This window comes from Passer domesticus, chromosome 1, assembly GCF_036417665.1.
Source record: "Passer domesticus isolate bPasDom1 chromosome 1, bPasDom1.hap1, whole genome shotgun sequence".
NCBI lineage: Eukaryota > Metazoa > Chordata > Aves > Passeriformes > Passeridae > Passer > Passer domesticus.
The window spans coordinates 108,823,938-108,850,679 of NC_087474.1; the positions used below are offsets into that span (position 1 = coordinate 108,823,938).

Here is a 26,742-nt window from a genome sequence, read left to right on the forward strand (position 1 = left end):
TGGGGTCCCTTCTCAGGGGCACGAGCTGGGGCTGTTTCCGTGTTACTGCACCATGAATAAATTGCTTTATGGAATGAGACATTTGAGACTCTGCCATGAGGAACGTGGGGTGGATCCAGTAAGGAAACCTGGCCTGACTGTGTGAGGGAGGGGGTCAAGCGGGGCACCTGTGGGTGCACTGGAGCTGCCCGCTGGAAAGGGGCTCTGGTCCCAGCAGTGAAAGTCTCTGGCCTTGGGAATGTGACTGGCAGAGAGTCTTGTGAACGGTCAGACTGGGATGTTTCCTTAACAGTGATAATGCCAAATGCCTGGGTTCACCTGGAGGACTTTGCACGGACTCATTCTACAGCAAACACATTGATATGAGATGCCTTACATAATGGGGCAAAACCAGGAGACAGGTTTCCTTATTTCCTACCTCCAGGCTTTGTAGAACATTCCTGCAGGCTAAGCCAGCCCTGGCAGCAGCAGACCTGCCCTTCTCAGTGAGCTGGCTGGGCTGAGCCGTGCCCCGCTGACTCACCCGCACCCTTGAGCCAGCAAAGGACCGGGACAAGCTGGAATGATGGGCCGGGACCGACGGCATGAGGTTCAGCAAGAGCAAATGCTGGGTGCTGCCCTTTGGCCACAATAACCCCGTGCAGCGCTACTCAGAGTGCTGAGAAAGTGACCCCTCAGAGTGCTGAGAAAGTGACCCAGTGGAAAAGGACCTGGGGGTGGTGGTCAGCAAGAGCTGAACGTGGGCCAGCGTGTGCCCAGGTGGCCAGGAAGGTCAGTGGTACCCTGGCGTGTGTCAGGGAAGGAACAGCGTGGCCAGGACAGGGATTTCCCCCTGTACTCAGCGCTGGTGAGGCCACACCTCAAACACTGGGTTCAGTTCTGGGCCCTCAGCTCAGAAGGACACTGAGGAGCTGGAGCGTGCTCAGAGCAGGGCAGCGAGGCTGGTGGAGGGTCTGGAGCACAGCCTGTGAGGAGCAGCTCAGGGAGCTGGGGTGTTTAGCCTGGAGAAGGAAGAGGCGGCTCCTTGGGGACCCTCTCGCTCTCCACAGCAGGTTCTGGCCAGGCGGGGGCCGGTCTCTTCTCCCGGGCAAGCAGGACGAGAGCACATAACTACAAACTGCGCCAGGGGAGGTTCAGGTTGGACATTAGGGAGAAATTCCTGAAGAAAGGGCGATTAAATATCGGGATGGGCTGCTCAGGCGGGTGATGTCGTCACTGTCCCTGGAGGCGTTCAGGGAGAGCTCGGACGTGGCACTTGGTGCCATGGTCTAGCTGACGTGGTGGTGCTGGGTCACAGGCTGCACCCGGTGATCCCGGAGGTCGTTCCCGACCGGATGGATTCCGGGATTCCCACAAACCCGTCCGCCCGGGGGGCGGGGCTCCACCGGGGGGCGTGGTCAGAACGCCGAGCGTGACCCCCTCGGGGGCGTGGTCTCCGCGGGGGGCGGGGCCAGGTGTGCCCTTCGGACGCGGAGGAAATGCGCGCGGCGGCGCGGTGACGTCAGGCGGCGGCCGGCGGTGACGGCGGGTCCGGGCGGCCATGGCGCACCGGTACCTGCTGCTGGCGCGGGGCGGCGGCTGCCGCCGGGGGCTGCCCGGGGCCCCGCTGCAGCAGCTGCTCGGCGGCAGGGGCCTGCTCGCGGGGACCAGGCCCTGCCTGGCGCAGGTGAGCAGCGAGCCGCCCCGCGGTCGAGGGAGGTGGCGGTGGCGGGCGGCCCGGGGCGGGGAAGGGCGCCCCGCTGCTCGGAGCCGGGCGCGTCTCTGCTGCCCGGCCTTCCCCGGCTCTCCTCAGCCCCTTCGGAGGACGCGGCCCGGCCTGCTCGGGCCCGGGGCTGGGTGAGCGGGCGGGCTGGGTGCCGCGCCTCCCGGCCTGGAAGTGGCAGCGGGCGCCGTGCGGGAGAACCTGCTTGGGCCGCAGCAGAAGGAAGACGAGGCGACATGGCAGAGCTGCTGCTGCATCCCGCCGGGATTCATAGAGACTTAGAGTGTTAGGAGGTTGAAGGGACCTTGAGGATTTTCTCTTCTCGACTCCTCTGCCATGGACAGGGACACCTGCCACTGCACCAGGTTGCTTAGAAGCCCGTGCAGCCTGGCCTTGGACACTGCATCTGCAGCAACACATTCCAGTGTCTCCACTCTCACAGTAAATAATTTCTTCCTAGTATCTAACCTAATTTCTCCTCTTTGAGTTTGTACCGATTTTTTCCTGTTTTATCACTACAGTTCCTGATAAAGAGTCCCTCTCTGGCTTCTCTGTAGACCCCCTTCAGGTACTGTGAGCTCTCCATGCAACTTTCCTCCAGGCTGAGCAGCCCCAACTTTCTCATCTCCTCTTCATAGTGGAGGGTTCGCAGATTCCCACTGGTTTTCCAGGTGCTGTGTCCCACCTGATTCCAAAGTTCTTCCATTGCTTTCTCAGGGTGATGAGAAAGTGTTAGGTGGGTTTGTGGCTGGGTGAGAGACTGAAATGTTAAAGGTTAGTGGCTGAGCAGTTTGTTTTGGGTGTCAGTGTTCTGGAAAAGAGGAGCCTGGTTGTTTGCATCCTGGGATTGCACAGTGCAGTGGTGCCATGAATCTGCACCTAGAGTTGTGGTACTTACTGGTGAAGCATGAGGTCTGTGTGTTCATTCTTAGCAAAATGGCCTTTGCTGTCAGCTGTTACAAGATGTGTGTTACCCTTGTTGACAGCTCTAAAACAGCTCTAACAAAGTGGGGGAATGACAGGCCTGTGGGGCTGCTTGGGAAAAGGGATATGCTTAATTCCTCTCTCTTTCGTGGGAATTTTTGTTTTCCTGTAGCATAGAGTGGTGAACAGCCACACCTTTATAGCTGTGAAGGTTATCTCTATGGTGATAATTGTGAGATGATTACACACAGAAGGATGTTAGTGGCTTTGTTGTCAGCATGAATATGTGGCTTGTTTTTAATGGTGAATTTGTTTGATCAGAGCTGAAGATCATTGAACAATAAATAAAACATTGTCAGCAGTGCTGCTGATCTCTCAGGAAGCTAATTCTTGTTACTTTCAACAAAATTTAATGAGTTTCTATTTGGAATCAATCTTAGGATGGGGACTTTGTATTCATTCCAGCATCTGGCTTTGCATGTAGGCAGAAAAATGAGGACCTTTGTTCCATAAAAGCCACTACTTTTTTAAATTGATCTTTCTGTAAGAAAAAGTGAGTAGCTTGGAATCATAGAACCTTAGAAAGGCGTGGGTTGGAAGGGACTTTAAAGATCTTCTAGTTACAGCCCCCCTTGCCATGGGCAGGGACACCTCCCAGCAGACCAGGTTGCTCTGGGCACCATCCAGTCTGACCCTGGATACTTCCAGGCATCCACAACTTCTCTGAGCAACCTGTTCCAGTCACTCACCACCCTCCAGGAGTAAAGACCTTCTGTCTAATTTCTAATCCAAATCTCTACTCTTTCAGTTTAAAAGCACGTCCCCTTGTCCTATCACTATTTGCCCGTGTAGGAAGTAACTTGCATTTAAGGTAGATTTTTGTTGTGTGTTGTCCCTTCTTCCCATTATGTTCTTAGGTAATATTTTGGTGGCTGTTAGATAATTAAGACTTTTGGTTTAATTTCGCTTTGATTTGGATCTTGATAATGGGTAAAACTGCAAACTTTCAGCTTTTTAGAATTAACGGATTTTCTATCCTATTTGTATAGCTAAGCAAATGGATTTTCTGTTCCTGCTTTGTGTAGCCTCAGTTTTGTAAACTTTGTAAGTAGTTCTGCTTGTGGTCTTGGGTTTATGTGGCACTCTGGACTAGTAACATGTTATGGGTTATTTAACTCTGAAACTGACCTTTGTGTGTTTTACTTATTTAGAACTTACATTTTTAAAAGTCTTGATTTTAGGATGATGTCGCAAGGTTTGTCTGAAAGAAAAAAAAAAACAAAACCAGATATTTATTTTGGTTGTTTTGGGGCTTTTTTTGGTTGTTTTTTTTTTTAAACATGCGGTATAATTTTTTGCCTCTGACTGGGAGACACTTGGCAAGAGTTTTCTGGTATACAGCCCAAAACTGCATCCAGTCAAAATGTGCTCTGTTTGCTCTCTCTCTGTTTAGGCAGCGGGTGTGCTGGTATCAGCTAAGCTTGCTGCGATATTCCCATTGCCAGACGAGCCCAGGGACAGGCCCTGTGTCAGGATGATCAGTTTTTGTGCTGATGTTTTAGAGAGTTCTTGAATGCCTCCAGTGAGGGGGACCCTGCAGCCTCTCAGGGCAGCCTGTTCCAGTGCTTAGTCACCCACGCAGTAAAGACGTTCTTCCTCCTGTTCAGGTGGAGCTTCCCGTGCAGCCGTTTCTGCCCATTGCCTCTTGTCCTGTTGCTCAGCACCACTGAGAAAAGCCTGGATCAGCCTTCCTGGCACCCTCCCCTCACATACTTTAAGACAATAATGAGGTCCCCTCTCAGCCATCTCTTCTCAGGGCAGTCAGGTGACACTGAACGTGCCATGAAGTCACTTTTTCTCGCAATGCAGTTTCAGAGCACTCAGCTCTCTGCATATTTACTTGACAGGTGACTGCGTGTGTTCATGGAAATTAGGATCTGTAGAGACAATCCAACAAGAAGCAAGTCCCATTATTCTGCCCCACAGCTCTGTCTGCTTACCCTTCCCTCTCCTTCACTTAAACTATAAGCTAATTCTGTAGTAAACCTGTGCTAGTCTAGCTGAGCCAGGCTATTAGATTTGGCTTATTTAAACTTTTCTTTTAAACATGAGCAGTTGTTTCATCTTAGTTGGAGTAAAGCTTTCAGAATATTCCAGTCTCTTTGCAAATAAAAAATAATCTGAGTTTGCAGAAGAACTAAGTCCCTAATTGTTGTGTGTTGTAGGGGACCACTGACATAGGAGAAAACCCCACTGTTTCTTTGAGTTTCATCAGTTGCTGCAGCAATCACTCCCTGTCTGTATCTGTGCTATACATGATCTGTGGCAACCTCTTTATTTTATTGCTCACATGGCTGCCTCCCACTTGTCCTAAAACTTCTTCTAGGAGCACAGATGGAATTGTTCATGTTGGAGGTCATAACGTATTGGTCTTAATAGCTGTTCTCTATAATAGCTTCTCTCTAGACAATCTGCACTGCACATGCTTCTGAGAATCAGTGAAATACCTTCTTGTATTTTCAGTATCAGACTTTATTCAGAGACATGCAGCGGCACAAAACAAATCTTGATCAAGCAGCCCAAGAATTCTCAGTGCACAGCAAAAGCAAGGAATGGGAACATTTTGGTATTCTTCTTGGTTCCAGCAGGTGGAACTACAGGGATGCTCGAAATAAGTCTGATGTATTTCATCATTTAATAGGGGGTGGAAGAGGAAGCTCCAGACAGAAGATTTCAGCAGAGTTACAGCATTCAGTTAATGAATGACAGCATGCCAAGGGTAGTTCTAGTGTGCACCCCAGTAATCAAAAGTTCTTTAATATGCAAAAATGGGTTTTGTTTACAGCTACTGTACCTTGACTATAGTACTGAATTTCCCTTCACAGAAATAGTCCTGGAGGTGTTAGTTCCAGATGGATGTTTGCTGTCTTGCAAGGATACTTGGAGTCATGTTTTCAGGACCTGTTGCTTTTCAGTTAGTGTTTGGTTTTTGCATTTTACTGTTTCTGTGGCTCTTAAGGTAAATAGCTTCCAATCAAAAAGAACAGAAGACTGAGTGCCTTTATGGAAGGGAGTGGAGGCAGAAGGAAAGTCATTCTGTGGGGAAATCCTGATGTGGATAATATTTTGTTTCTCAGAAGTATTGGAAAAACCTATGAAGGAGATTTTATCTAAAATATGTCCTTGAAGAAATCAGATATGATTTCTCTTGAATAAAATTGCAGTTTACACTTTTTTGACGTATTCAGCTCTAGTAGCAAAATTTTTTTAAGAATTAGTAAGTTTAAATATTTAATTTTCCCTCATTGCACTTATAAGATGAATAACAGTAAACAGCCTTAGAACAAGGAGCAATAGGCTTAGGTTTGTTGTGGTTTTATAACTGGATGTTTACCCACATAGGGCTTTAGATCTTCTTTTTGAACTGAGATTCCTTGTCTGTTTTAGTTTCTTAGCTGGATGTAAGCACTGTCTGCCACATCCCTTTCTTTTGGATTCAAGTAGATCTCTCATATTCAGAAGCTACAACTTCTTAACTATTTGAAAAAATGTTGCAGACAAAACATGATTCAGTACTGTGTGGATCATGCTTGTGCAGTCACAGTTAATGTTGCACTTTAATGTCATTTGGCTGGTATGATTAAACGTGTCCCATAGAAATCAATGTGTATTTAATGTTCATAGCTTGTAGTGTTTTCTGCTTGATTTTTCTCTTTTAATAAAGAATGTTTTGTTTGTGTGTAAGATGAAACTCGGTTCTTGACAACGAGAATAAAAATCTCATTGCTGTAGAAATTACTTATTTGATGAACTTTTCCCATTGTTTTCTTACTTTCTGGCACACAGCAGTTATTTACAATATCTGTTGTAAAGTATTGTCTGACTAGCTGCAAGGCTCTGCTAGAGAGCTTGAAGATTTTTGTGGCATGTTCTTACTGCTTTATATTTCTATTTCATCTTTCAGCTCTGTGACCAAGTTACCCCTGGAGTTACTGCTGATAGAAGCACTGTTTTGGCAAGTGTAATCGCTGCTTGCAGAAGGCTTTTCTCTCAACCTCCTAAAGGTGACTGCAACTTTCATTTGTGAAACGAAGCAAACTGCTTACATCCCTTGCTGGGGACTGCACTTACCTGCTATTTAGCTTTATTGTCTGTGGGCAAGTCAGTTCTTGTACTAACCAGCCGATAATATCAAGATGGAATATTTGATTTATGGGATTTTTAGGTGCTATTCAAGAATGGTGTTGTTTTCTCAACTTCACACTGTGCAGTGAAGCTTTCTGTTGACCTAAGCTTCTCTGTCTCTGGTTAAAACATAGCTTTACTTCAGGTTATTAAATAGATGTGGTATTCTCTTGTCAACACAGGAGATTTATTTATGGAGACCAGGTAGAGCTTTTCAACAGAAAGACAAGAACGAAGCTGGTTTTGCCAGTCTGTATGTTCCTAGCTTCTTTGTTGGTGTATACATTCAGCTTGTGATGGCTGAAGTGTGATGAAGGAATTGTAAAATAAAAACCAATTGTGAGCTCCTTTCCTTTTTCTCAATAGGATTTGAAAAGTATTTTCCCAATGGGAAGAAATCTAATGGAACTAAAGGTACCCCTGGAGAAACAAAAGGTACAAAAAGTTGCTTGACTTCAGTTCTTTGTGGAATGTGCATTCATTAAATTAGATTTTGGCATAACAATTGTGAGTTTGGGTTTTAGGTCTTTTCTTTATTTTTCAGGGAAGATATATTTGTACCAGATTAGTTTAGAAGTGCAAATTGATATGGTTTTATTATACATTATATGAAAGCAAAATAATGCTCATCTTCTGGAATATTATTTATTTCTATGCTTCTGTTGGAGTGCTGTCCCTCAATTGTAAGTTAACAGACCTCTCTTCTGATCATAACTGTGTCTCTGCCTTTTAATGGACTATATATCTGGTTTTCTATGGAAAAGGCTGGTTTTCACATCATCTAATTATTGCAGTCTTGCAGACTAGTAAGAACATCTCCTTAATATAACTAATAAAAAGTAACATTAGCATAAGATGTAAAAAAAAAATAATTATTTCTTTTTAGAAACAAAGCAAGCTGCTTCTAGACAACCCAGTGGAACTAGTAGTGGAGGAGGTGGGAGTGGTGGAAAAAAAGGAGGCAAGAAAGAAGAAACTAACTGGTGGACCAGATTACAGAAGGTTTTGACTTTAAAATATCTTTCTTTATATCACTATCTTCATGAAATAACCTTGCATGATTTTGGTTTTTAAGGCTATATTGTGGTTGCCCAAGTCTTGCTCAAGCCTCCTGTGCCAGGCTTTCATGGCAATTGGCTCTGGATGGCTCCCCACTCAGTGCCTTTCATGAATAACTATTTTGTGCATAACTCCAGAAAAATCTACCTCTGTTCAGGAATGTTAATGAAGTTTAAGCTGTGTGAATGTGGTTGCTAGTAGGCAGTATTCTTAGAGGGGAGCCTCAGACCTTTAAAGGCCTTGTGTTTTGTTTGTTTCAGTGGCAATTTGGAGAATTTTCTGACCGCACAATGATCATTAAATGTAGTTTGTTCTTACATGTTCTGACCTTGATGGAATACTTATGTGAGTTTCCCTTTGAAATTTATTGCCATTTATTGCCAGCTGTAACACAAAGATGATGGCACCTGACAGTACAGAAATATATAAAATATTCCTGTATGTATATAAAGAATGTTTTTGGTGCATGTTTTTCATCCTTCTTATTTTTGTTTTTGTTTTTTTTTTCCTTCTGTTAATTTTTTCATTTATTTTTTGTTGGTCTTGCATGTATTCCTGGAGACCAAGGATAATTGTTTTAGAATGGAGGCAGAAAGGTCATGTGATTTTTTTTTCTTTTCTAAAAACAGTAGTTCATGGATCAAAACTCTTCAATTACTGTTTGTAAAACACTTAAAGATTTTCTATTGCTGTAGTTCCTCAGTTCTTTGTGAAATTCTTGAAGTATGTTCATACAGCAAAACAGGCTTTTGTTTAACATTCTCTGTGGCAACCTTGAGGGCAGGGAATAGAAGCTACAAAGAAATATTAGAACCTTTTTCCTATGTGCTTACTGTATTACAGACTCTAATTTTTTTTTTTTTGTCTTTTCCATTTCCTAGGGTGACATTCCATGGGATGTCAGGGAGTTTCGGATGTATGTAGTGGGAAGTTCTTTTTTCTGGACAATGGTTGTATACTACTTCTTCTTCAGGGTCCCTGGGAGAGAAATCACCTGGAAAGACTTTGTCAACAACTACCTTTCTAAAGGATTGGTGAGTGGGGAGGGGAATCAGTGTGAAACATCAGAGTGCTGAAGATGCTCATTTCTGCCTCCCCAGTTAGGCTTGTGTTTGTGTGTCTGTAGAGTGAGAATTGGCTCAGTGTAATTTTCAAGGGAGAAAGGAATTAGCTTTCATTTTAATCAGTTCCTAGATCTCACATTCTGGATGGATGTGTGAAGATTTATGTCATTTCAAGAGAGGAGAGGGAATAGCAACTCAGGACAAAACTTTTGGTTGGATATTTCATGTGGGTGCTGGGGCAACGTAGCTACACTCTGTGGGTATGGCTTTACAGTACAGGTAAACTGACATAATGGCTTAAAGAGACATGCCAGCTGCCTTTGGAAGAAGTTTGCTCCTAACCTTAGCACTTGCATGTGCCCATCCCTCTGAAAAGAAAAGGTTTTTCATGTCTAAAATCAGTTCCTTGGGAATCTGAGAAGCAGCAGTGAGAGCAGAAAGGGATGGGCGGGGAATGGAAGAATCTTTTCAAGGACAATATATTGGCATCCCTTCACCAGCCTGACTGTGTTGTAAAGTAGCCTCCTCTCTTTGTTTTCTCCTCTCATTTTGTCTTACCTGGAGCCACTACTGGAGCAATCAATTTTATCATCAATATCCTATCTGTCTGTAGAATTTGGCAGCTTTCCATACTTGGAGTAATAGGTTGGTGATGCCCTGAAGTTCAGGAGATTGTGTCTTGCACAGGCTTTTCCACTTCAGGAGCCATGAGTTCTTTGCTCTGTTCCCTCCCTGCTTGTAGCTTCACCCTACAGGTTAGGAAAGCATTGGTTTGCGTGGTCCTCTAGGTCTCAGACCTAGAGGGATATTTTGTTAACACAAAATTAACCTTCTATTACCTTACTTTGGTAAGCTGCTGAACAGGGTGCCTCTTACCTTTCTTTTCTAACTGATCTCTGCAGAGCTGCTCTGTATGCTTCTGCCTAGACTGTCTTACAATCAGTCCTGTTCTGAATTGGTGGTTTTGTACATCTTGTGAAAAAAACCTATACTGATTAAATTTCTGAGGCAGTAAGACACTTAACTGTGTAAAAATATCATTTTAGCTGTTACAGTGAACAAAGCCTGAAGCCTCCTTGCGGAAAAGCATTGTCGAAGTCGGCTGTTGCACAAAACTAAGTTTCTTGTGTCTTTGTAAGATGTAGTGTGGATATTCAGACAGGCTAAATGTGTAGCTGTCAAGTGCTGTTGGCTGCCTTAGTGGTGGGGAGAAGACAGCATTACTGGAGTCATGTGCTTTTCAAAACTAAGGTGTTCAGGTAGTGTTGTGTGAAATCAGGTTAGTTCTAGAGTGACTTCTTAGCTTATGTTTTTCTTCAGTTCTACCAGAAATAGCCACATGTAGTGAGTTCAGTGAACAACCTTACTAACCTGGGCAGTTCAGGCCCAACTTCTAAAACTAGATTGCTAGTTTTAAATGCTTTAAAAATGTTAAAACCAGTTATTTTATGGAAAGGGGAAGAAAACACGGAAACATTTTTAGCTGACTTCTAAAAAGGCCCTGTCAAATCAAACAAACTAACCATTGGAGGAAACCTGTAAAAATATATATCTGCTAAACCTGTAGCACAGTTCCTAGGTTTATGTGCTATCTGTTACCCCAGCTAAATACTTTTTTGTGTAATTGATGTTATTGTATTTAATATTGTAGCACAGGAAGCCCTTTCTATTAGGGAAAACAGCTGTAAGAACAAAGTTCAGATTTCCCTAATTTTGCTCAGTTTGGTTTGTTTTGGAAGCTGCTCTAAGAGTTTGGAATCATATAACTTACTGGTTTTGGTGTTTGACCACTGAGACAATTAACTACTGTTTAACTATTTTATTGTAACTGATTTTTGCTGATGCATGCATTCAGTTTTTCCTTGAGAAGAGCATACAATGTCAGTCTTTCAATCTAAATTGCTATGTGCCAGTATTCCTTTTTTCCTGATTACATACATGATTCCTAATGGCAAACTGTAGACTGTGGAACTGTGCTGATGTACATGATTAATTGTAGTCTCCTAACTGAAAAACAGAAAGATTCACATTTGTAATCTGAAGCTGTGGTAGAAGCACAGTGACTGTACACTCTTCACTCAGGTTTTGTTCTTTTCTCCTCCTACAGGTGGACAGACTTGAAGTGGTGAACAAGCGCTTTGTTAGAGTCATCTTTGTTCCTGGAAAGTCTCCTCATGAATGGGTAAACACTTTTAATACATGTACATGAGATGTTAGAAGCAGCAAAACAGTCCTTTTTTGTAAAGTTTGAGACAAAAACTTGGTCCGTATCATTAATAACTTCTTAATCAAAACCATGTTTTCTTGTTACATTATCCTACATTGTGTGTTTTTCACTTTACTGTATCAGTTGTTTTGCCATAGATACCTTTAAACTATGACAAGTAGTTCCTTTCCAGCACTATGCTCTTTAATACAGATACTTAAACAGGAAGGGCAAGAAATTGCTGAAGGGTCTGTATTTTTAACTGCTGTTTTCCATCTGCTCAAGAAAATCTCAGACTTAAGTCCACATACTTAGGAATCTTTTCTGTTCCGGACTGCTTTTAGCAAGTTACTTGAGAAAACAAAGATAAGTGTTTGTTTCCAAAGTATTTATTTCGTGGAGTTGTTCTTTTAGTAGCACAGTGAGGAGCAGGCTGATGCAGGTGAAAGTTTTCCAAAGAATGATACCCAGTGGCAGAGACCTATTAAAAATAGATAAAATTTTCATAGAAAATTCAAAGAAGCATGAGAAAAGCTCCACCACCTAAGATGAGGTAACCTGATAAAGCTTTTCTTCACGGTCTCTGAAAAAAGGTCTGCAGTTCTCTCCTGGGTGAAGTGAAATCTGCAGCAATTACTTAATCAGTGGGTTTCAGGGTGGCTTATTTATACACCTACTCTTTAGCCCACATACAACCAGTTGCCTTTGTTTCCCAATCAGTTAACTGCTCTGTTTTTGTCTTTTTCAATGTCAGGGTAAAGAGGGACAAGTCAGGCAGGTCATGGTGCAAAAGGGGAGATTTTCTTGACCAGATCTCAACACATTTTTAAAGTAATAGCTGTCTTTCTGGTCTGTAATAAATATCATGCTGGTGGGTTTTTTTTGGTTTTTTGTTTTTGGGGTTTTTTTTTGGGGGGGAGGGGGTTGGAGGTTTTTTTGGGTTTTTTTTTTGTTTTTTTGTGAAGACATGACTTTAAAGCTAGTGTAAACTGCAGAATTTTTTAAGAAAAGCAAAAACCTTTCTTAGGCCCTTTCTCAGAAGGGCTGAGATGTATTATTCTGACTATATAGCTCCCTTGTAAAGCTCTGTTTATTACTCCTTTCTGGTTTTTTCTGAAGAAAATGCCAGGATTTCCATCTGTTTAAAGTTCTCTAAAACCATTGGGATTTATCTCTCGGCAGAAGCAATGATAAATACAAGTGTATTTAGGTTGGGAGGCTTCAGATTTGTTGTGTGCCTCTTACACCAGTTAAACACTTGACAAGGCAACTTAAACTTGGTCCAAATCTAACACATGCCCAAGGAATTACCAGACTAGAGGAAGCTGGCTTGTAGTGAAGGTGAAATAAGACAGGGCACTTGGTCATCTCTGCTTTTTTCCTCACAGTACGTCTGGTTTAATATCGGTAGTGTGGACACCTTTGAACGGAATCTGGAGACTGTGCAGCAAGATCTGGGAATAGAAGTGGAGAACAGATTGCCTGTAGTCTACTCAACAGAGAGTGATGGGTAAGAAGTTGCTTTAAAAAGTCTCTGGTAAAAAAAAATAGGTTGTGTTTACAGTAGAGAAGTAGGTTTGTAATACGCATACCTTATGTGTCACTAGGTGGCAGTATGATCGGAATAACAATCAGCTTGGGTTTATTTTTGAGTGTTATGTGTAAGAGAAGCTGTTCAGTACTTTGTCTGTGAAGAAATCCATATCCTCTTACTCTAAATATAGCTTCTTATTATATAAATGTTTTACTGTAACTCCTTTCTTCATTTAAGCCCCTCCTCCCTGTGACTTTTACTAGAACAAGCATTAGCTGGGCACAGCAGCAGAGCTCCAGAGATGACGCTCATGTAGATTTTTGAACAGACAGATTATATCACAAAACCACAGTATATTGGCTGAGATATTCTGAGCATCGATTTTTGGCCAAAAACTAAGCATAAGTCAAATTTTGGGGCCTTGAAAAAAAAGCAAGAAATGGGCGATTAAGTAGATCACACTAAGCTGCCTGTTAACTGAAACTGGAAGATGGATCATGCTCTAAATTGTTAAAAAAAATAGTACTGATGTTAGATTTACAGCATTGTTGCTTCCCATTAGGGAATAATGGGTCTGGTACTAGATTTGTGTTCTTTGTTTTAGCTTTATGTAGCTGAATTTTATTTGCTTTATTTAAAAGACAGTAAAAGTGCTTCTCTGATGTATTTTTCCAAATGGCTAAGAAGACAAGCGTAGTCTTGTAACCCAAGGACTAGTTTCATTTTGGTTCTAAGTGAGCAGTTTAGAAGTTACTCCTGCTGATGTCTTTCAAATAGGTTTTTTATCATCAGGAAGTTCGACTTTGGGTGTAGTAGTTCATGTGACTAATGAAAATGGCTCATTTACTGCCTCTCTTGTGTTTGCATACTTCGTATTTGGGGGTATTTGTGTTGATTTGGGAGGATGAAGGGGAATGTCTTGGATTTACTGCAGTGTGTGTTACCAAGCTGCTGCTGCTTGTTGGTCTTCGTGGCAACAAGAAGAATGTTGGTCTTAACTCTGGGCAATCCTGCAACTTCAGAGGTTTTTATTTCCCTGTTCTACACACTGCCTGCCTCATTTCTGTTTCTTTATAATGAAGCATGATCTTAAGGATGGTCTATAAATTAACCTATTGAGCCCTTATTTAAACAAACCTGGGAAAAGTGACTGTCAGGGCAATGCAGCACTTGGGAGAAGCAGATCAGTTCCTATGCCTTTTTGAGCCTTGTACAGACTTTTACTTCCTGAATCCCTCTTTCTGACCACGGCTCTGATCCTTTCCTCCTCAGTATCTGTTCTTCATATACATGTTTATTTATGCATTATTCTGCCCCAGGAATGCCACAGGAAATGGGAGAGAGCAGCTATACATAACCAAAATACTGCTGTTCCTTGTTGGATCAGAATCTACTGAATACCACAGTAGAAGGATAAATCCTTCTTTTCCTCTTTATCCCAGGAATGTGGGTTATCTGTAAAGCCTGGAAATCCTGTGCTTGTTTATGATTTTGCTTCTTCTTTTCTGCATTTTATTTTTGCTGAGTGTGGGTGGAACGTCTTGTGAGCTGTTTGTTGAAGCTGTTTCTTTTCACAGAAAAAACTGTACAGTGCTCAGATACTATGATAAAGAGGACTGTGTTAGGGTTTTGGGCTTTTACAGAGCTGTGCTAGAAAGCTGGAGGACAATGGACAATGAGTAATAATTTAAAAAGACTAAAACAACAAAACAGAAACAAAAAATACCCCAAGAAAGCACCCCCTCCTCCCTGCAAATCTGTATCCTTGAAAATAGAAACATCAAAGAAGAAAAAAAATGTAAAAAGCTGAAAGACCTAAGGGAAGAAGAGTGTGTATTTTGGAGAGAGGTTTCTGCTTGAAATAATAGGATACACCATCTCTATGCTACCTATTGCAACTTACTTTGAGAATATAACCATTTACTTAACAAGTCCTGTAAATTTGCCTTTGGAAAACAAGCTACTTCTGTTTATTAGGTAATGCAGTTTTAAATCTGCAAAACTCAGCAATGTTACTTGATGTGCTTGTTTAAAAACAAGCAAGTATCAGTATAACAATTTGTTCTCAAATTTATTTTGATGGTTTCCCAGTGTGAGCGACCTGCAGAAGTACAAACATTGCAAGTTAATAGAGTATTAGTCCTGATTTGCTTATGATGGAACCAACATCTTATGGGTGTTATTTGCAGTAATGGATTTTTGTGATGGGTTTCTCTATTTTTGTTTGTTTTTCTCCACAGATCATTTCTCCTCAGTTTGCTGCCTACAATTCTGATTATTGGTTCATTGCTGTACACATTAAGAAGAGGTCCTGCAGGCTTGGGTCGGGCAGGGCGTGGAATGGGTGGACTTTTCAGTGTTGGTGAAACTACTGCCAAAGTCCTTAAGGATGAAATAGATGTTAAATTCAAAGATGTAGCTGGCTGTGAGGAGGCCAAATTAGAGATAATGGAGTTTGTTAACTTCCTGAAAAATCCCAAACAGTATGAGGATCTGGGAGCAAAAATTCCAAAGGTAAGGGATCGATGACTTTGACTTTATTCTTCTAGTAGTCCACAGTATTCTAAACTGTACTAGGATTGTTTACATATGCAATGCTTTCCAGCTTCTGTCTTCCAATCAGAAAAAAAATTAAAAAAGTAAGCATTAAGTGTCAGCAGTGTAACTGTGGTGCCAGAAGACTTGCCTTGTGGAAGACATTGTCTGTTCAGGTGGACCAGAAGTGATACACATATAGGTGTAACAGCAATCTTGCAAGTGGTTATTACAGAATTGCCTTTTGCCTCTGCTGGCAGGGGAGTCTACCTGGTGACATACCTTTATTTTTCTTACTTAATATGTCAGTCAAAGAAAACACTGTTCCTGCAACTCTAAGACAGCGTGGTAGTATTGCATCTAATTTGTTTTTCCTTTTACTCCTTTAAAGGAGGGATTAATCTTCAGTTATTTCCTTGGATGATTTTGACTGTGGTGAAAGAAAAGCCAGAGGACTTAATGTCATTAACATGTTATTTCATAGGCTTAATATTATGTTTTCTTCATAAGGAAAATTTGCCTGTTTCTCTTGCAGGGGGCAATTCTGACAGGTCCTCCAGGTACTGGGAAAACACTTCTGGCTAAAGCTACAGCTGGAGAAGCCAATGTGCCGTTTATCACTGTCAATGGCTCAGAGTTCTTAGAGATGTTTGTTGGTGTGGGTCCAGCACGAGTAAGTCTTTGGCCTTGCTGCTTTCTTCCAGTATTGGCTGTTGAAAAAGCATTGTCAGGTTTGGGAGACAAATGGTTTGATAACAGCTGAAGTTTTCTTCTATGCAGATTGCTTACAAGTGGTGCCAGATGCACATCTAAACACAAAAATCACCAATGTGCCTTTAATAAAAGTTACTAAGGCAGTTCACTAGCTGGTTTCAGGCCATTAAGGATGTGCCTCTTTTCAGGTGCTTCAGAGCACAGAACAGCACTCTTTAAGCTCTGAAGTAAATTTACTAGCTGGATCAGAAATCTGTAGCTTATTTGACTGCTGCTGTGGAAATGCCTCCTCCTCCTCTGTTTCTTTGAAGAACTTTATTCTCTTTATGATTTCAAACTCATAGTTGTAAAGAGTTGTCTAGGACACACAGATAAGCTTCTCATTGAAATTTGAGTCTAGCAACTGATTTCTGAAGATCAGGTGTTTTAAATAACCAAATATATGTCTGAATTTTTTTTGTGCTTTTCTGCCTTTAAGTGTCTTAAGAAAGCTCACTAAAAACATGTGAAGTGGTATAAACAAGTTACTGATGGTATTTTATGGAAATTAAAATTTGGGAAAGTATTAGGTATCCTAAAATAATAGTGATACTCAGACTTCTGTTGTCAATAAATACCTGAAATGCCCCAAAGCAAAGTGACTTAACTTTTCTGTACCTATGTCTATGAAAGTACTTCTACTATCCAGTGAAATCTGTTGACACAGCTTTGGCTGGGAATCAAAGTTTCAACACAGTTGATAATTTCTGATGCCTGTAGAAAACAATATGGGAGAGTTTTACCTTCAGATCCTATTAATTTATTTAAACAAGGCAGTTGTTAGTGATACTAAATTGATAATTTCTAAATTGAATGTGCTAGAACTAAAACTGCTTACACAGGCTTGGTTTCTTTGGTGTTTTTTTAGTGTATATGCTTATGGAAACCTTTCGTTTCCATAATTCATATATGCTAAAAATAGTTGTGTGATTCTGGATTTCTCCTTATTCCAGTGAAAAGATAATTCACTTTAGGCATCTGACACTTTATCTTGTTCCTTCACTGTACTTTTTTCAAAAAATTTGGTTGACTTTGTGTAGTACAGCCTACTGTCCAAAATTTGCATCTCTTCGTGTCTGCTGTATATTTTTTGTCATCAGAGAAGCATTCTGCAATTGCATCACTAATGTATAAAGTAGTAAAGCTCCAAGCTGCATCTAATTCTCACTCAGGTCAAAGTTCTTCCATTAATTTTTCATTTCCTGTTTGCTCCAGTTTGATTCCTCGGTTGTAGTTGTGTTAGCTCACTGAACTGGTTTTAATGAGGTCCTTCTGATAGGTTTGCAAGCACAGCAACATTGGAATGTTGCATCTAAAATTCAAGTCGATCGTGCTGCAGCTACCACAGTAGTTGCTTAAAATATGAAAGTCTAAAAAAAATTTCAGCTATCTGCTCATGTCCTGAATGTTTTTTGCAGACTTCTAGAAGTTAAGTTAACTTCCAAATGAATATTTGGAGGGGTATTAAGTAACTTAGGGTTGCCTTGAGAGCTGGCTGAAGGCTTTGGAATGAAGGCTGGCTCAGAGCCGTGCCCAGTTGTATGGATACTGTTACTGATGTGCCTCTTCCCACCCCTCCCCACCCCCCAACTCAGAAGAGTTACAAACCGGTCTGATACATTCTCTGTTCTTTTGTTAAGGTTAGAGACTTATTTGCTCTGGCTCGTAAAAATGCCCCGTGCATTCTCTTCATTGACGAAATAGATGCAGTAGGGAGGAAGAGAGGAAGGGGCAACTTTGGAGGACAGAGTGAGCAAGAGAACACACTCAATCAGCTTTTAGTAGAAATGGATGGTGAGTATTTAAGGCCTAATACTATGTCATAATAACAAGGATATTGGAAAATATACTTGTTCAGACCTGCTAACCAAGATTTGGATTCTAGCTTAAATTCAAATTGCCTCTGTTTCCTTGTTTCCTAAAATAAAGCATGGTGACTCACTTTGCTGCAGCCTGATGTTTTACTAAAATTTATTCAGAGAAAAAGAACCCTCATTCTGTGTCTCCTAACTCTTTGTCATAGTTGAATAGGCAGAAAAATTCTTGACAATGAGACCAGTCTGTCTGTAAAAAAAAAATACAGCTAGCCATGCTGGTTCTGTGATTTCCTGAGCAGTTAATCTATTATTGTGTTTTGAAGATAAAGCAGGATTTGATATAGCACTTCACAAAGCAGAGCCCAAGGCCATTTTCTTGCTTGTTATGAAAAGCTGGACAATGCAGCAATAAATAGAAATATTTTCAGCTTTAATATCATTTGTTTGAATTTGTGTCAGTTCTTACATGACCCTGTAAAGTGGGCAGTCTTCACTTCTGTTTTGGGATTTTTTTTCACAGAAATTATATTTCACAGCTTTTCTCTATCACTTTTCTTTAACAGGATTCAATACAACCACAAATGTAGTCATTTTGGCAGGTACTAACAGGCCAGATATTTTAGACCCTGCTCTGATGAGACCAGGACGCTTTGACAGGCAGATTTACATTGGTAAGTTCTACCTGGGTGTCTGTACCCTCCTGTGTTTGTGGAACACTGCTGAAGTCACTGCAGCTATTTATACATGTAGCTTGCTTGCACACACTCAATTTGAATATATGTGTGTATGTGAAAAGTAAAACCATATGTCTTCTATTTTAAAGGACCCCCAGATATAAAAGGAAGAGCATCCATTTTCAAAGTTCACCTTAGACCTCTGAAATTAGACACTATCTTAAATAAGGACAACCTAGCAAGAAAGCTTGCATCACTAACACCTGGGTTTTCTGGTAAGTGACTCCTAATGCCACTATTATTCTCCATTTGCTATTTATGCTTTAGATATTTGATTTCCCTGCTAATTCTGGTTTTCTTGCGCCTGATCTTCTGGATGGCAGTTGATTTCATTGCATTTACGGGCACAGCCTGAAATTCTCTTTGCCTGTTAGAGCAAGTAGAAGATTTCTGAGGGTCTCAGGTTTTGTCAGCTTCAGTCAGGGTGACATGAAGAGGGAGTTTCTTCTGTCTCAGTACAAGCAATTCAAAGGTTTCTGGTTGCTATCACTTGTATGTGTGTTCTTCCTTTGTTTGTCCTTTCCTTTGTTTGTTTCATTCTTGGACACTTCTGGAGAAGACCTGGGTTTTGTGGAGTTTGTGTGCATATTCTGTAGGGGAATTTATGTTTCTGGAAGTAAAAACCAAAAAACAGTGCAGAATTCAACTATTGGTCAATACAGATTTGAAATTAATTAGATTATAAGCCAGTAATGAGAGTCCTCACGTCTATTCTGAATTCAACAGTTGTGAATTCTTCACTGGTTTTGGTCTGTCTAGAACTGGTTTTCTGTGATTTGACTGTCAATGTTTCTGGCAGCTACAGTGATGATGTTTGTTACCTCAATAGCACTACTGCAAACAGTTTTAACAAAAGGTTAACAAAAAGTGGATGGCTTGAAATCAGTAATGTGAAAGGATATCTTCTAAAGATATGCCAATATCTGAGCTATACAGAATTCACATTTAAGAAATGCATGTAGCTAAATATATACTAGTTTAAGTATAATCTGTTGAAGACAGAAAAGGAAGGTGGGATGTATCAAACAAGTAATTCACTGGTAAAAACTTTATTTGCTGGCTGTCTACCTGTGAGAAAAATCCTAAAGCCTATAACTATAGTTACAGGTATTTAAATATATCTTAAATAATTAAGCTATTTCAGAGCACATTCACTGAGCTTGAAAATTAAAAGTAGAGTTTACAGCAAACTACTTTTAGGTAAGATTATGTTTATGCTAAACTCAGACAAAAGTGTTGACAAGGATCAGTAATTCTTGCCTTCTCTTTTAGGTGCTGATATTGCTAATGTTTGTAATGAAGCTGCTTTAATTGCTGCAAGGCATCTCTCAGATGCGATAAACCAAAAGCATTTTGAGCAAGCAATTGAAAGAGTTATTGGAGGTAGGTGAATAGCACCAGTTGTTTCTCAAAAATTGTAATAGACAACTTCATTTTTTAAATGTGTAGGAATCCATGCTTTTGAATCTTTGTCCTGCTCTTCAAGGTTTTTCTTTCTCTTCTAAACACAGATTTAGAAAAGAAGTATCTTGTCTGTATTGCTGACTTCTATAATAGAGGAAGGGGTACAAAGAGAAATTTCATCAGGACATGTCTCTAATTTCTTCTTCAAAACAGCAAGAAGAAAAACTGTTTGGATTTAGGGATGCTTTTAACTGCTGCTAGCCTGAAATGGTCTAGCATTTTTAAAGTTCAAATGTTTTATTTAAATATTTGAATATTCTTAAGAACTTCCATTGAAACTAGAAAGTCTAAGGAAGGACGAGGTTACAGTGAAAGCTGGAAGATGTGAATTTCTAAAAGTTGCAGGTTTTGGTGGGGGTGTTTAAACTTTTTCAATAGATCACATGTATGGCCTTTGCAAATGAGGTAAAGGATTTCAGAGGAGAAAGTTGTGTCTGAAACTATTAATCAAATTTATTTTATAAAGGTTTGGAAAAGAAAACTCAAGTACTCCAGCCAGAGGAGAAAAAGACAGTAGCATATCACGAGGCAGGGCATGCAGTTGCAGGGTGGTTTTTGGAACATGCTGACCCCCTGTTAAAGGTAAGAAGGATAATTTGAACTTTTAATTTTAACAGTAGCATGGACACCATCTTTTTCTTTGTGGTTCCCCCCTCCCCCCCAATGTTAAGAAGATACTAAAATTTATTAAAAGGCAGTGTAAATGTGTCAATTTTAGAGTACATTTTGGTTCATTTCTTGAAACTTTCTTGACTGTTTTCTGACTTAGCTGTTATATAGTTTGTAGTATAAATGTCCTTTGAAAGTGAGAGACCTGCTCTTCTCATGAGTCTGCTGGCCTTGACTACTGCTTTTTCTCTGAGGCTTTCAGTATTGATCAGTGATTTAAATTACTCTTACTAGGTTACTTCAGGAATACAGAAAGCTAAATTGTAGTTTCAGTTTGCTTTCTTGTGGGTTCACAGCTTGACAAGTTGAACGTAGAGGAAAAAGCACCCCAATCTCCCAAACTTGCTTTAATTAACATTCATAGTTTTGCATGTGTTTTTAATCTCATCTCAGGCTTAAAAATGTTGTATGATTTACTTCTGGAGGAAAGGTCATTAGTAAATGTGGAAATTTATTAAACTGTTCAGAATGCTAAAGGTGGAAAAATGCTATATCTCTTACAGACTATGTAATGCCCAATACATAACATTCAAGGAATTGCCGATTTTAATTAAAATGGTCTTTCTAAAATATGATACAGTTTTTAGAGAAGATATGACAGTGGTCTTACCTTTCTTTTCCAGATATTGTAGTAGTTGTTATCCCAGTTTAGAGCTAGCCAGGGCTTTTAAGGATAAAACACAATGGGGGCAAAACTGTAAACGGAAATAATATCTGAATTAAATCTCAAGGGTGAGTATGGTGTAGGTTGTGGTATTAAAAAGTAAGTTAAACTGAAGAATGCTTTATGGTTTTTAACACTGTTTAGTTGTAGCATGTTACTTTTGTTTGTAGGTATCTATTATTCCACGTGGTAAAGGCCTGGGTTACGCTCAGTATTTGCCCAAAGAACAGTATCTTTATACCAAAGAGCAGCTACTGGACAGAATGTGCATGACTCTGGGAGGACGTGTGTCTGAGCAAATCTTCTTTGGAAGAATTACAACTGGTGCCCAAGATGACTTGAAGAAGGTGACCCAGAGTGCATATGCTCAGGTATGGGCTTCAGTGAGACTTCTGATTTTCCTTTACTGTTTTCTTCATCTTCCTAACTCCTGTTTTGCTATGATGTGATTTCATCAGGTGCATCCCTGAGCAGCCTTGTTTCAGAAAACACTCTATGAATAAGCATCATGGCGTTGTTTAGAGATGCTGATGACTGAAATATTTTATTTCAGTCTCACAATAGCAGTCTGTGCATTAGGCTTCAATTACTGCCCTACATCTGCCCACAGGAACACACACGTTGCAGCTGGATCCCATTGGATTCAATTACATGTGGGAGTTGTTATACTTACTTTAAAATGGAATTTAGTATTCAGATTTGATCATATCATCCTACATTTACAATTGCCCGGTGTGAAGATTCAGTTTGGATTCCTACTTGAAATCCAGACAGCCTTGTTTGAAAGCACTATTTGATGTCAGTTAAGGCTGTGGAAATTAAGACATTGGTTTGTGTTTGTGTCATATTAACTAATGTAGATGAGTAATTTAAAATCTTATCAATGCAATGACTCACCTAAGTGTAGCTGTGGGCTACACACAGGTGTGTTACTACATTTCCTGTATCAGGACAAAGGGGGTCATCTTATAAGATACTCACAAGGTGCTAGAGACATTGTGGAGTACACTTACCTTCCCCTGCACGCTTATCCCCAAACCCCACCCGCTTCCTGGTCTCAGGCATGCTTCTTAGTGCCTCAGCTCTGGAAGGCAATGTGTAATGATTTCCTGTTAATTCTATGAGATCTTCAGTGACTCTTGTTCAATTTTAAATTTATAAAATAAGTCTACTTACAGACTTCTGTACATGTGAACCAAAAAAAAGTATCAAACATTTCTTAAGGAAGCAGTTTAAGATGCTTGGCTCTAATGGTGAGATCTCTTTGAATTCTGAATATTCATTGTCATACCTATATGGATCTTGCTATACTGAGAAGTGCTGCTTTAGTAACCATCAAATTGATAGTAGCCATGGAGTGAATAAATAAATAGCAGTTTGAACTTGCTTCTGCCTCTCCTGGAGGAAAATGCAACTTAAAACATCCATATTTGGCAACCGGACAAGTCAGTATTCAGTACTGAGTGAAGCAAGATAAGAATTGTTTGACATTTGTAGAGGAGTGTCTTGGGATGAGGGATAACTTATGATTTTTGGACTTGATAGAAAAAACCTTCAAGACCCTCTACTTTAGTACTTAAGTCAGCTTATCTTTATGGGTGATTAGAATATGCTAGACTTCAGAAGTATTTTGAATTGGCCAAACACTTCTATTTCTGGTAAAGAAGGGTTTTATTGCTTAAGGAAGGCTGAGGTGTTCTTTGTGTAATATCTCAGAATTTAAACAGCAGAGCACTATGCATACCACTAGCAACCACTTTAAAATGGTGTTACTTGTGTCCTTCACTTTAATCAGTCAAAAGAAATAAGTGAAAGTCAAAGCACGTGTTAACTTCAGTAGACTTGAGTTTTCAGGGAAGGGTTGATGTTACAGGAAAAGATTAGGTTATAGCAAAAGGATTTCTTCCTTTCCTTTTTGTTGGCCATATTTTACAGCAACATACCCTAAATTCTTGCTGTCTCACCTTTGTTTATATGATTTTTTTTTCCTTCAGATTGTTCAGTTTGGTATGAATGAAAAAGTGGGGCAGATTTCCTTTGACCTCCCTCGTCAAGGAGACATGGTCTTAGAGAAGCCTTACAGTGAGGCAACTGCCAGGTTGATAGATGAAGAAGTGCGGTCGCTAATTAACATTGCTTATGAAAGGACATTAAATCTCCTGACTGAGAAGAAAGCAGAAGTGGAGAAGGTGAGCATTACAGTGTTTTTAGCCACTAAGTTCCAGCTGGTAAGCCACAATTGAATTGAACGGAATTAGATTTAAAATAGGGGCTATATAAGTATATGAGGAAGTTTGCTCAAAACCCATTTGATGTAATCTTGAATCTCTCACAATACTTAAGAGAAACCTCCTTTTGTGTTGGTACACCCCTGAGCAGCTCACAAACATGATTTAACATCCCTCCTTGCTTATATGGTCAATATTCATTTGGAAAGTTGGAGGGAAGAGTCTGCCTGCTAACATAGGGTTTAGTAGATGTGATAGGCAAACTTAAAAACCCAAAGATTAAATACCAGGTTTGCAGTTTTTTGGGCTAAAGAAGCTCTTGGAAGCAGGGAAAGTAAGCAGGGAAGTTCATATGACTTCCTTTCTCTGAATTCCTTTTGAGCGTTAATAAAAGTATCTTTGTCGTCTTCCATTCTGTCCCTTGGCTGCTTGTGATCTGCCTCACTGCAGCCAAAATTCAGCTTGTGTATATTCTCTTTCTTCATGCCACAAAACCTGATACAGCAAAAGGATCATTTTCTAGGATAGGCATCCAATAGGCTTACTGACAAAGAGACAAGTTTGTATGGGCTCCATAAATCCTGTTGTAGCAGGTCAGCCTCCCAAAAGAGATCACTGAATGTGGTTTGTGCTGAACAATGAGCTCACTGACCCAAGGCTGCAAACTGCCCTGGTGCAGTGTTCACACATTGGTATTTTATTGCTCTTGCCCAGCTGAACCATCCCCACTGACTGGAAGGGAACACTTGTTTTCCTCTGCCACTTAATGTCTTGCATCAGGAGCCTTTTGGCAGAAGCAAAAAGCTGCTGTTCTGAAGCAACAATAAAAGCATCCCACAGTGAGGGCACTTTGCTTAATCTTAAAAGCAGGATTAAAAATAAAATTGTATTTGTCCTCCCTAAAAATGCTCAAGGGGAAGAAAAATCTTGTATCTGGTGAACTCTGAACATCATGTTTTTTCTATCAAAATTAATCAATGCCAAACTAATTGCCTTAACAAACTCTTCCAAGTAGGACAGCCATATTAGGTATTTGATCTGTATGACATAACTTGTTGTGCTGTTCCAGGTTGCCCTGCGGCTGCTGGAGAAGGAAGTGCTTGATAAAAGTGACATGCTAGACTTGCTTGGCCCAAGACCATTTGCAGAAAAATCTACTTACGAAGAATTTGTGGAAGGTACAGGAAGTTTGGATGAGGATACTTCACTACCAGAAGGCCTTAAAGACTGGAACAAAGAGCGTGAAAAAGAAAAAGAGGAGACAACAGATGAACAGGTCGCTAGGCAGATCAGAGGAGGGATGCCATTTTAACTGTGAAGCGTGTGCCCATGGTGACTTGCACTCTGGAAGAGAAACAAACTCACCTAGTTTGTACTTCAAAACAAGAAATATTTATTCAACCAAACTGTATTAGGGATGGGTGGAAGAGTGATCTCTTGGGATGAGATAAGGATGTTCTGCTTCCGATGTACATGTGTGAGATCATCAGTTCACTGGTAAAAGGTGATCATCTTTTGTTTGCCAGCTGGAGAAGCATACGAGGAATGGGAGCTGCAGTGGAATGCCAGAACTGAGCCTCTCAAGCTTTGGAACAGTTCAGATTCATGCACTGGTTTTCGGGTTTTTTTCAAACGTCTCTAAGCTTAAAAAAAATCAAAGGGTTTTTTGATTATTTGTCTAAACTGTACCTGTATGTGACCTGTTTCCAAAAAGAAAAAGAATCATACAAAGTGCATTGTCAAATGTGGAAGTCTGGTTGTACAAAGTACTAGCTTTGCAAAACTATCAGCTCTTTCATCTGGCCCTTTCCCCTTCACCTCATTTTGATTTTAGAGTTTGTCTACAGAGAACTGCCATGTAAGTTGACAGTGAAACTGAACACTTGCTTAAATATCTTAACATGTACTCATGGTTCAGTGTCTTAAATTAAGTCTGAAACTGTTTGGCTCCTGCAGTTTTACCAGTCAGTTTTTTACAGAGTTCTGTAAACTATTGAACATATGAATGTGATGTGTAAATACAGTTTGAGTCAATAAAAACAGTACTTTTCTGAACAAAGCTGTCCCTTTTTTTTGCCTTTTTTTTTGCTGGTTTCTGGGTATAGAATTCACAACAATGCAAAATTCTGTTAATATAGGGTAAAATGGTTGTGTTCACAAATACAAGCAACAACCAAAGCCAAAGGTGATAAAGCAGATTGTCATCACACTCATTTGCTTAACAAAAGCTATGGGGATTTTTCCCCTGCTTAGTTGAATACAGTTGTTTTAGTAATCTGCTACTTGTCTGCTGCATGCTAATGATGCATTAGTTGGAGAATTCAGCTGTTCAAAAATTAATGGCCTTTCTCCACATCCCAGCAGAAGACAGAGAAGCATGGGTGCAGTGGTGGTTAAGGGGGAGAAAGAAAATGAACCAATCTCCTGTGCTGGACCAAAAATCCTTTAAGGGTAATGAGTCAGAGGGCAGGTTAAAAGGATAACTGGTGACTGATTCCATCTGTGTGTTGCAACATACTGGAAACCAGTAGGATGACAAAGGAAAAAGTTCATCTGAAAATTTAGACTCTTGGTTCTAAATGTATTTTAGTTAAATTATTTATGGAAATTATTCTTTTGGATTTTCTTTTTCTTCTTTGCAGAACTTTTTCTAACTGTGTTGTTACCTGGCTTTACAGTGAAGAGAAGTGAGGGAAACAGAGCAAATATGGCTATTTTGGCCATTTTTACTGGGCATTTTTAGTTGTTAAACACTTCTATTTATCTCTATTGCATTTGTTAAAGAATGGATTATAAACAGGAAAGCAGCCTGAAAAAACTAAACTTCATTTCCTCAATTTTTGGAGTCAAAGTTTAGAATGATTTATTGCAGTAGCAAAATTCTTCTGTAAAACTCATGATAAAGCAGTGACTGATTTCTGTGCTTATGCTCTAGTGTTGCAGCTTATTATATATTCTGCATTAATGCCTTGTTTGTTCTTTTCTCATTCTCCAGTTTAACTGAACACTTCTTGTCTGGGATATTCAGTTTGTAGCCAGTGCTGAGGACTAGCTGTGCTTATACAGTGAAGGTCAGAGTTCTGCATTTCTTCATTCCTTGCTAAATAAAACCAAGAGAAAACTCAGAAATCAACCACCCAACCCTCAAACCCTTAACCTGACTCTTCACAATGGCACTACAGACTCTGAAAAAAATAATTTCCA

At 40.3% G+C, this 26,742-nt stretch overlaps 1 protein-coding gene across 2 annotated transcripts; it reads left to right on the forward strand.

The window, feature by feature from the left end:
* The first annotated feature begins 1,447 nt into the window (after positions 1–1,447).
* On the forward strand, positions 1,448–25,597 carry AFG3L2 (AFG3 like matrix AAA peptidase subunit 2). Of its 2 annotated transcripts, none has more exons than XM_064433127.1 (17): positions 1,448–1,666; positions 6,591–6,690; positions 7,178–7,246; positions 7,698–7,813; positions 8,752–8,904; positions 11,042–11,116; positions 12,529–12,650; positions 14,915–15,188; positions 15,745–15,882; positions 17,603–17,756; positions 18,343–18,450; positions 18,603–18,728; positions 19,786–19,896; positions 20,444–20,559; positions 21,481–21,681; positions 23,305–23,499; positions 24,608–25,597. In XM_064433127.1, the coding sequence occupies exons 1-17, from the start codon at positions 1,541–1,543 to the stop codon at positions 24,848–24,850; spliced, it is 2,427 nt and encodes an 808-aa protein (XP_064289197.1). In that variant the 5' UTR covers positions 1,448–1,540; the 3' UTR covers positions 24,851–25,597. The 2 variants fall into 2 exon arrangements, with proteins under 2 accessions (XP_064289197.1, XP_064289187.1); XM_064433117.1 differs by lacking the exon at positions 1,448–1,666 and adding an exon at positions 5,382–5,600.
* Positions 25,598–26,742: the final 1,145 nt, after the last annotated feature.

Bases quoted from the DNA above. Each gene is read 5' to 3' on its own strand.
- AFG3L2 (XM_064433117.1), top strand. From the start codon at position 5,385: ATGAATGACAGCATGCCAAGGGTAGTTCTAGTGTGCACCCCAGTAATC. The intron at 15,189-15,744 runs GTAAGGGATCGA...TTTCTCTTGCAG, and splicing joins TGGGAGCAAAAATTCCAAAG to GGGGCAATTCTGACAGGTCC. The intron at 18,729-19,785 runs GTAAGTGACTCC...CTTCTCTTTTAG, and splicing joins ACTAACACCTGGGTTTTCTG to GTGCTGATATTGCTAATGTT.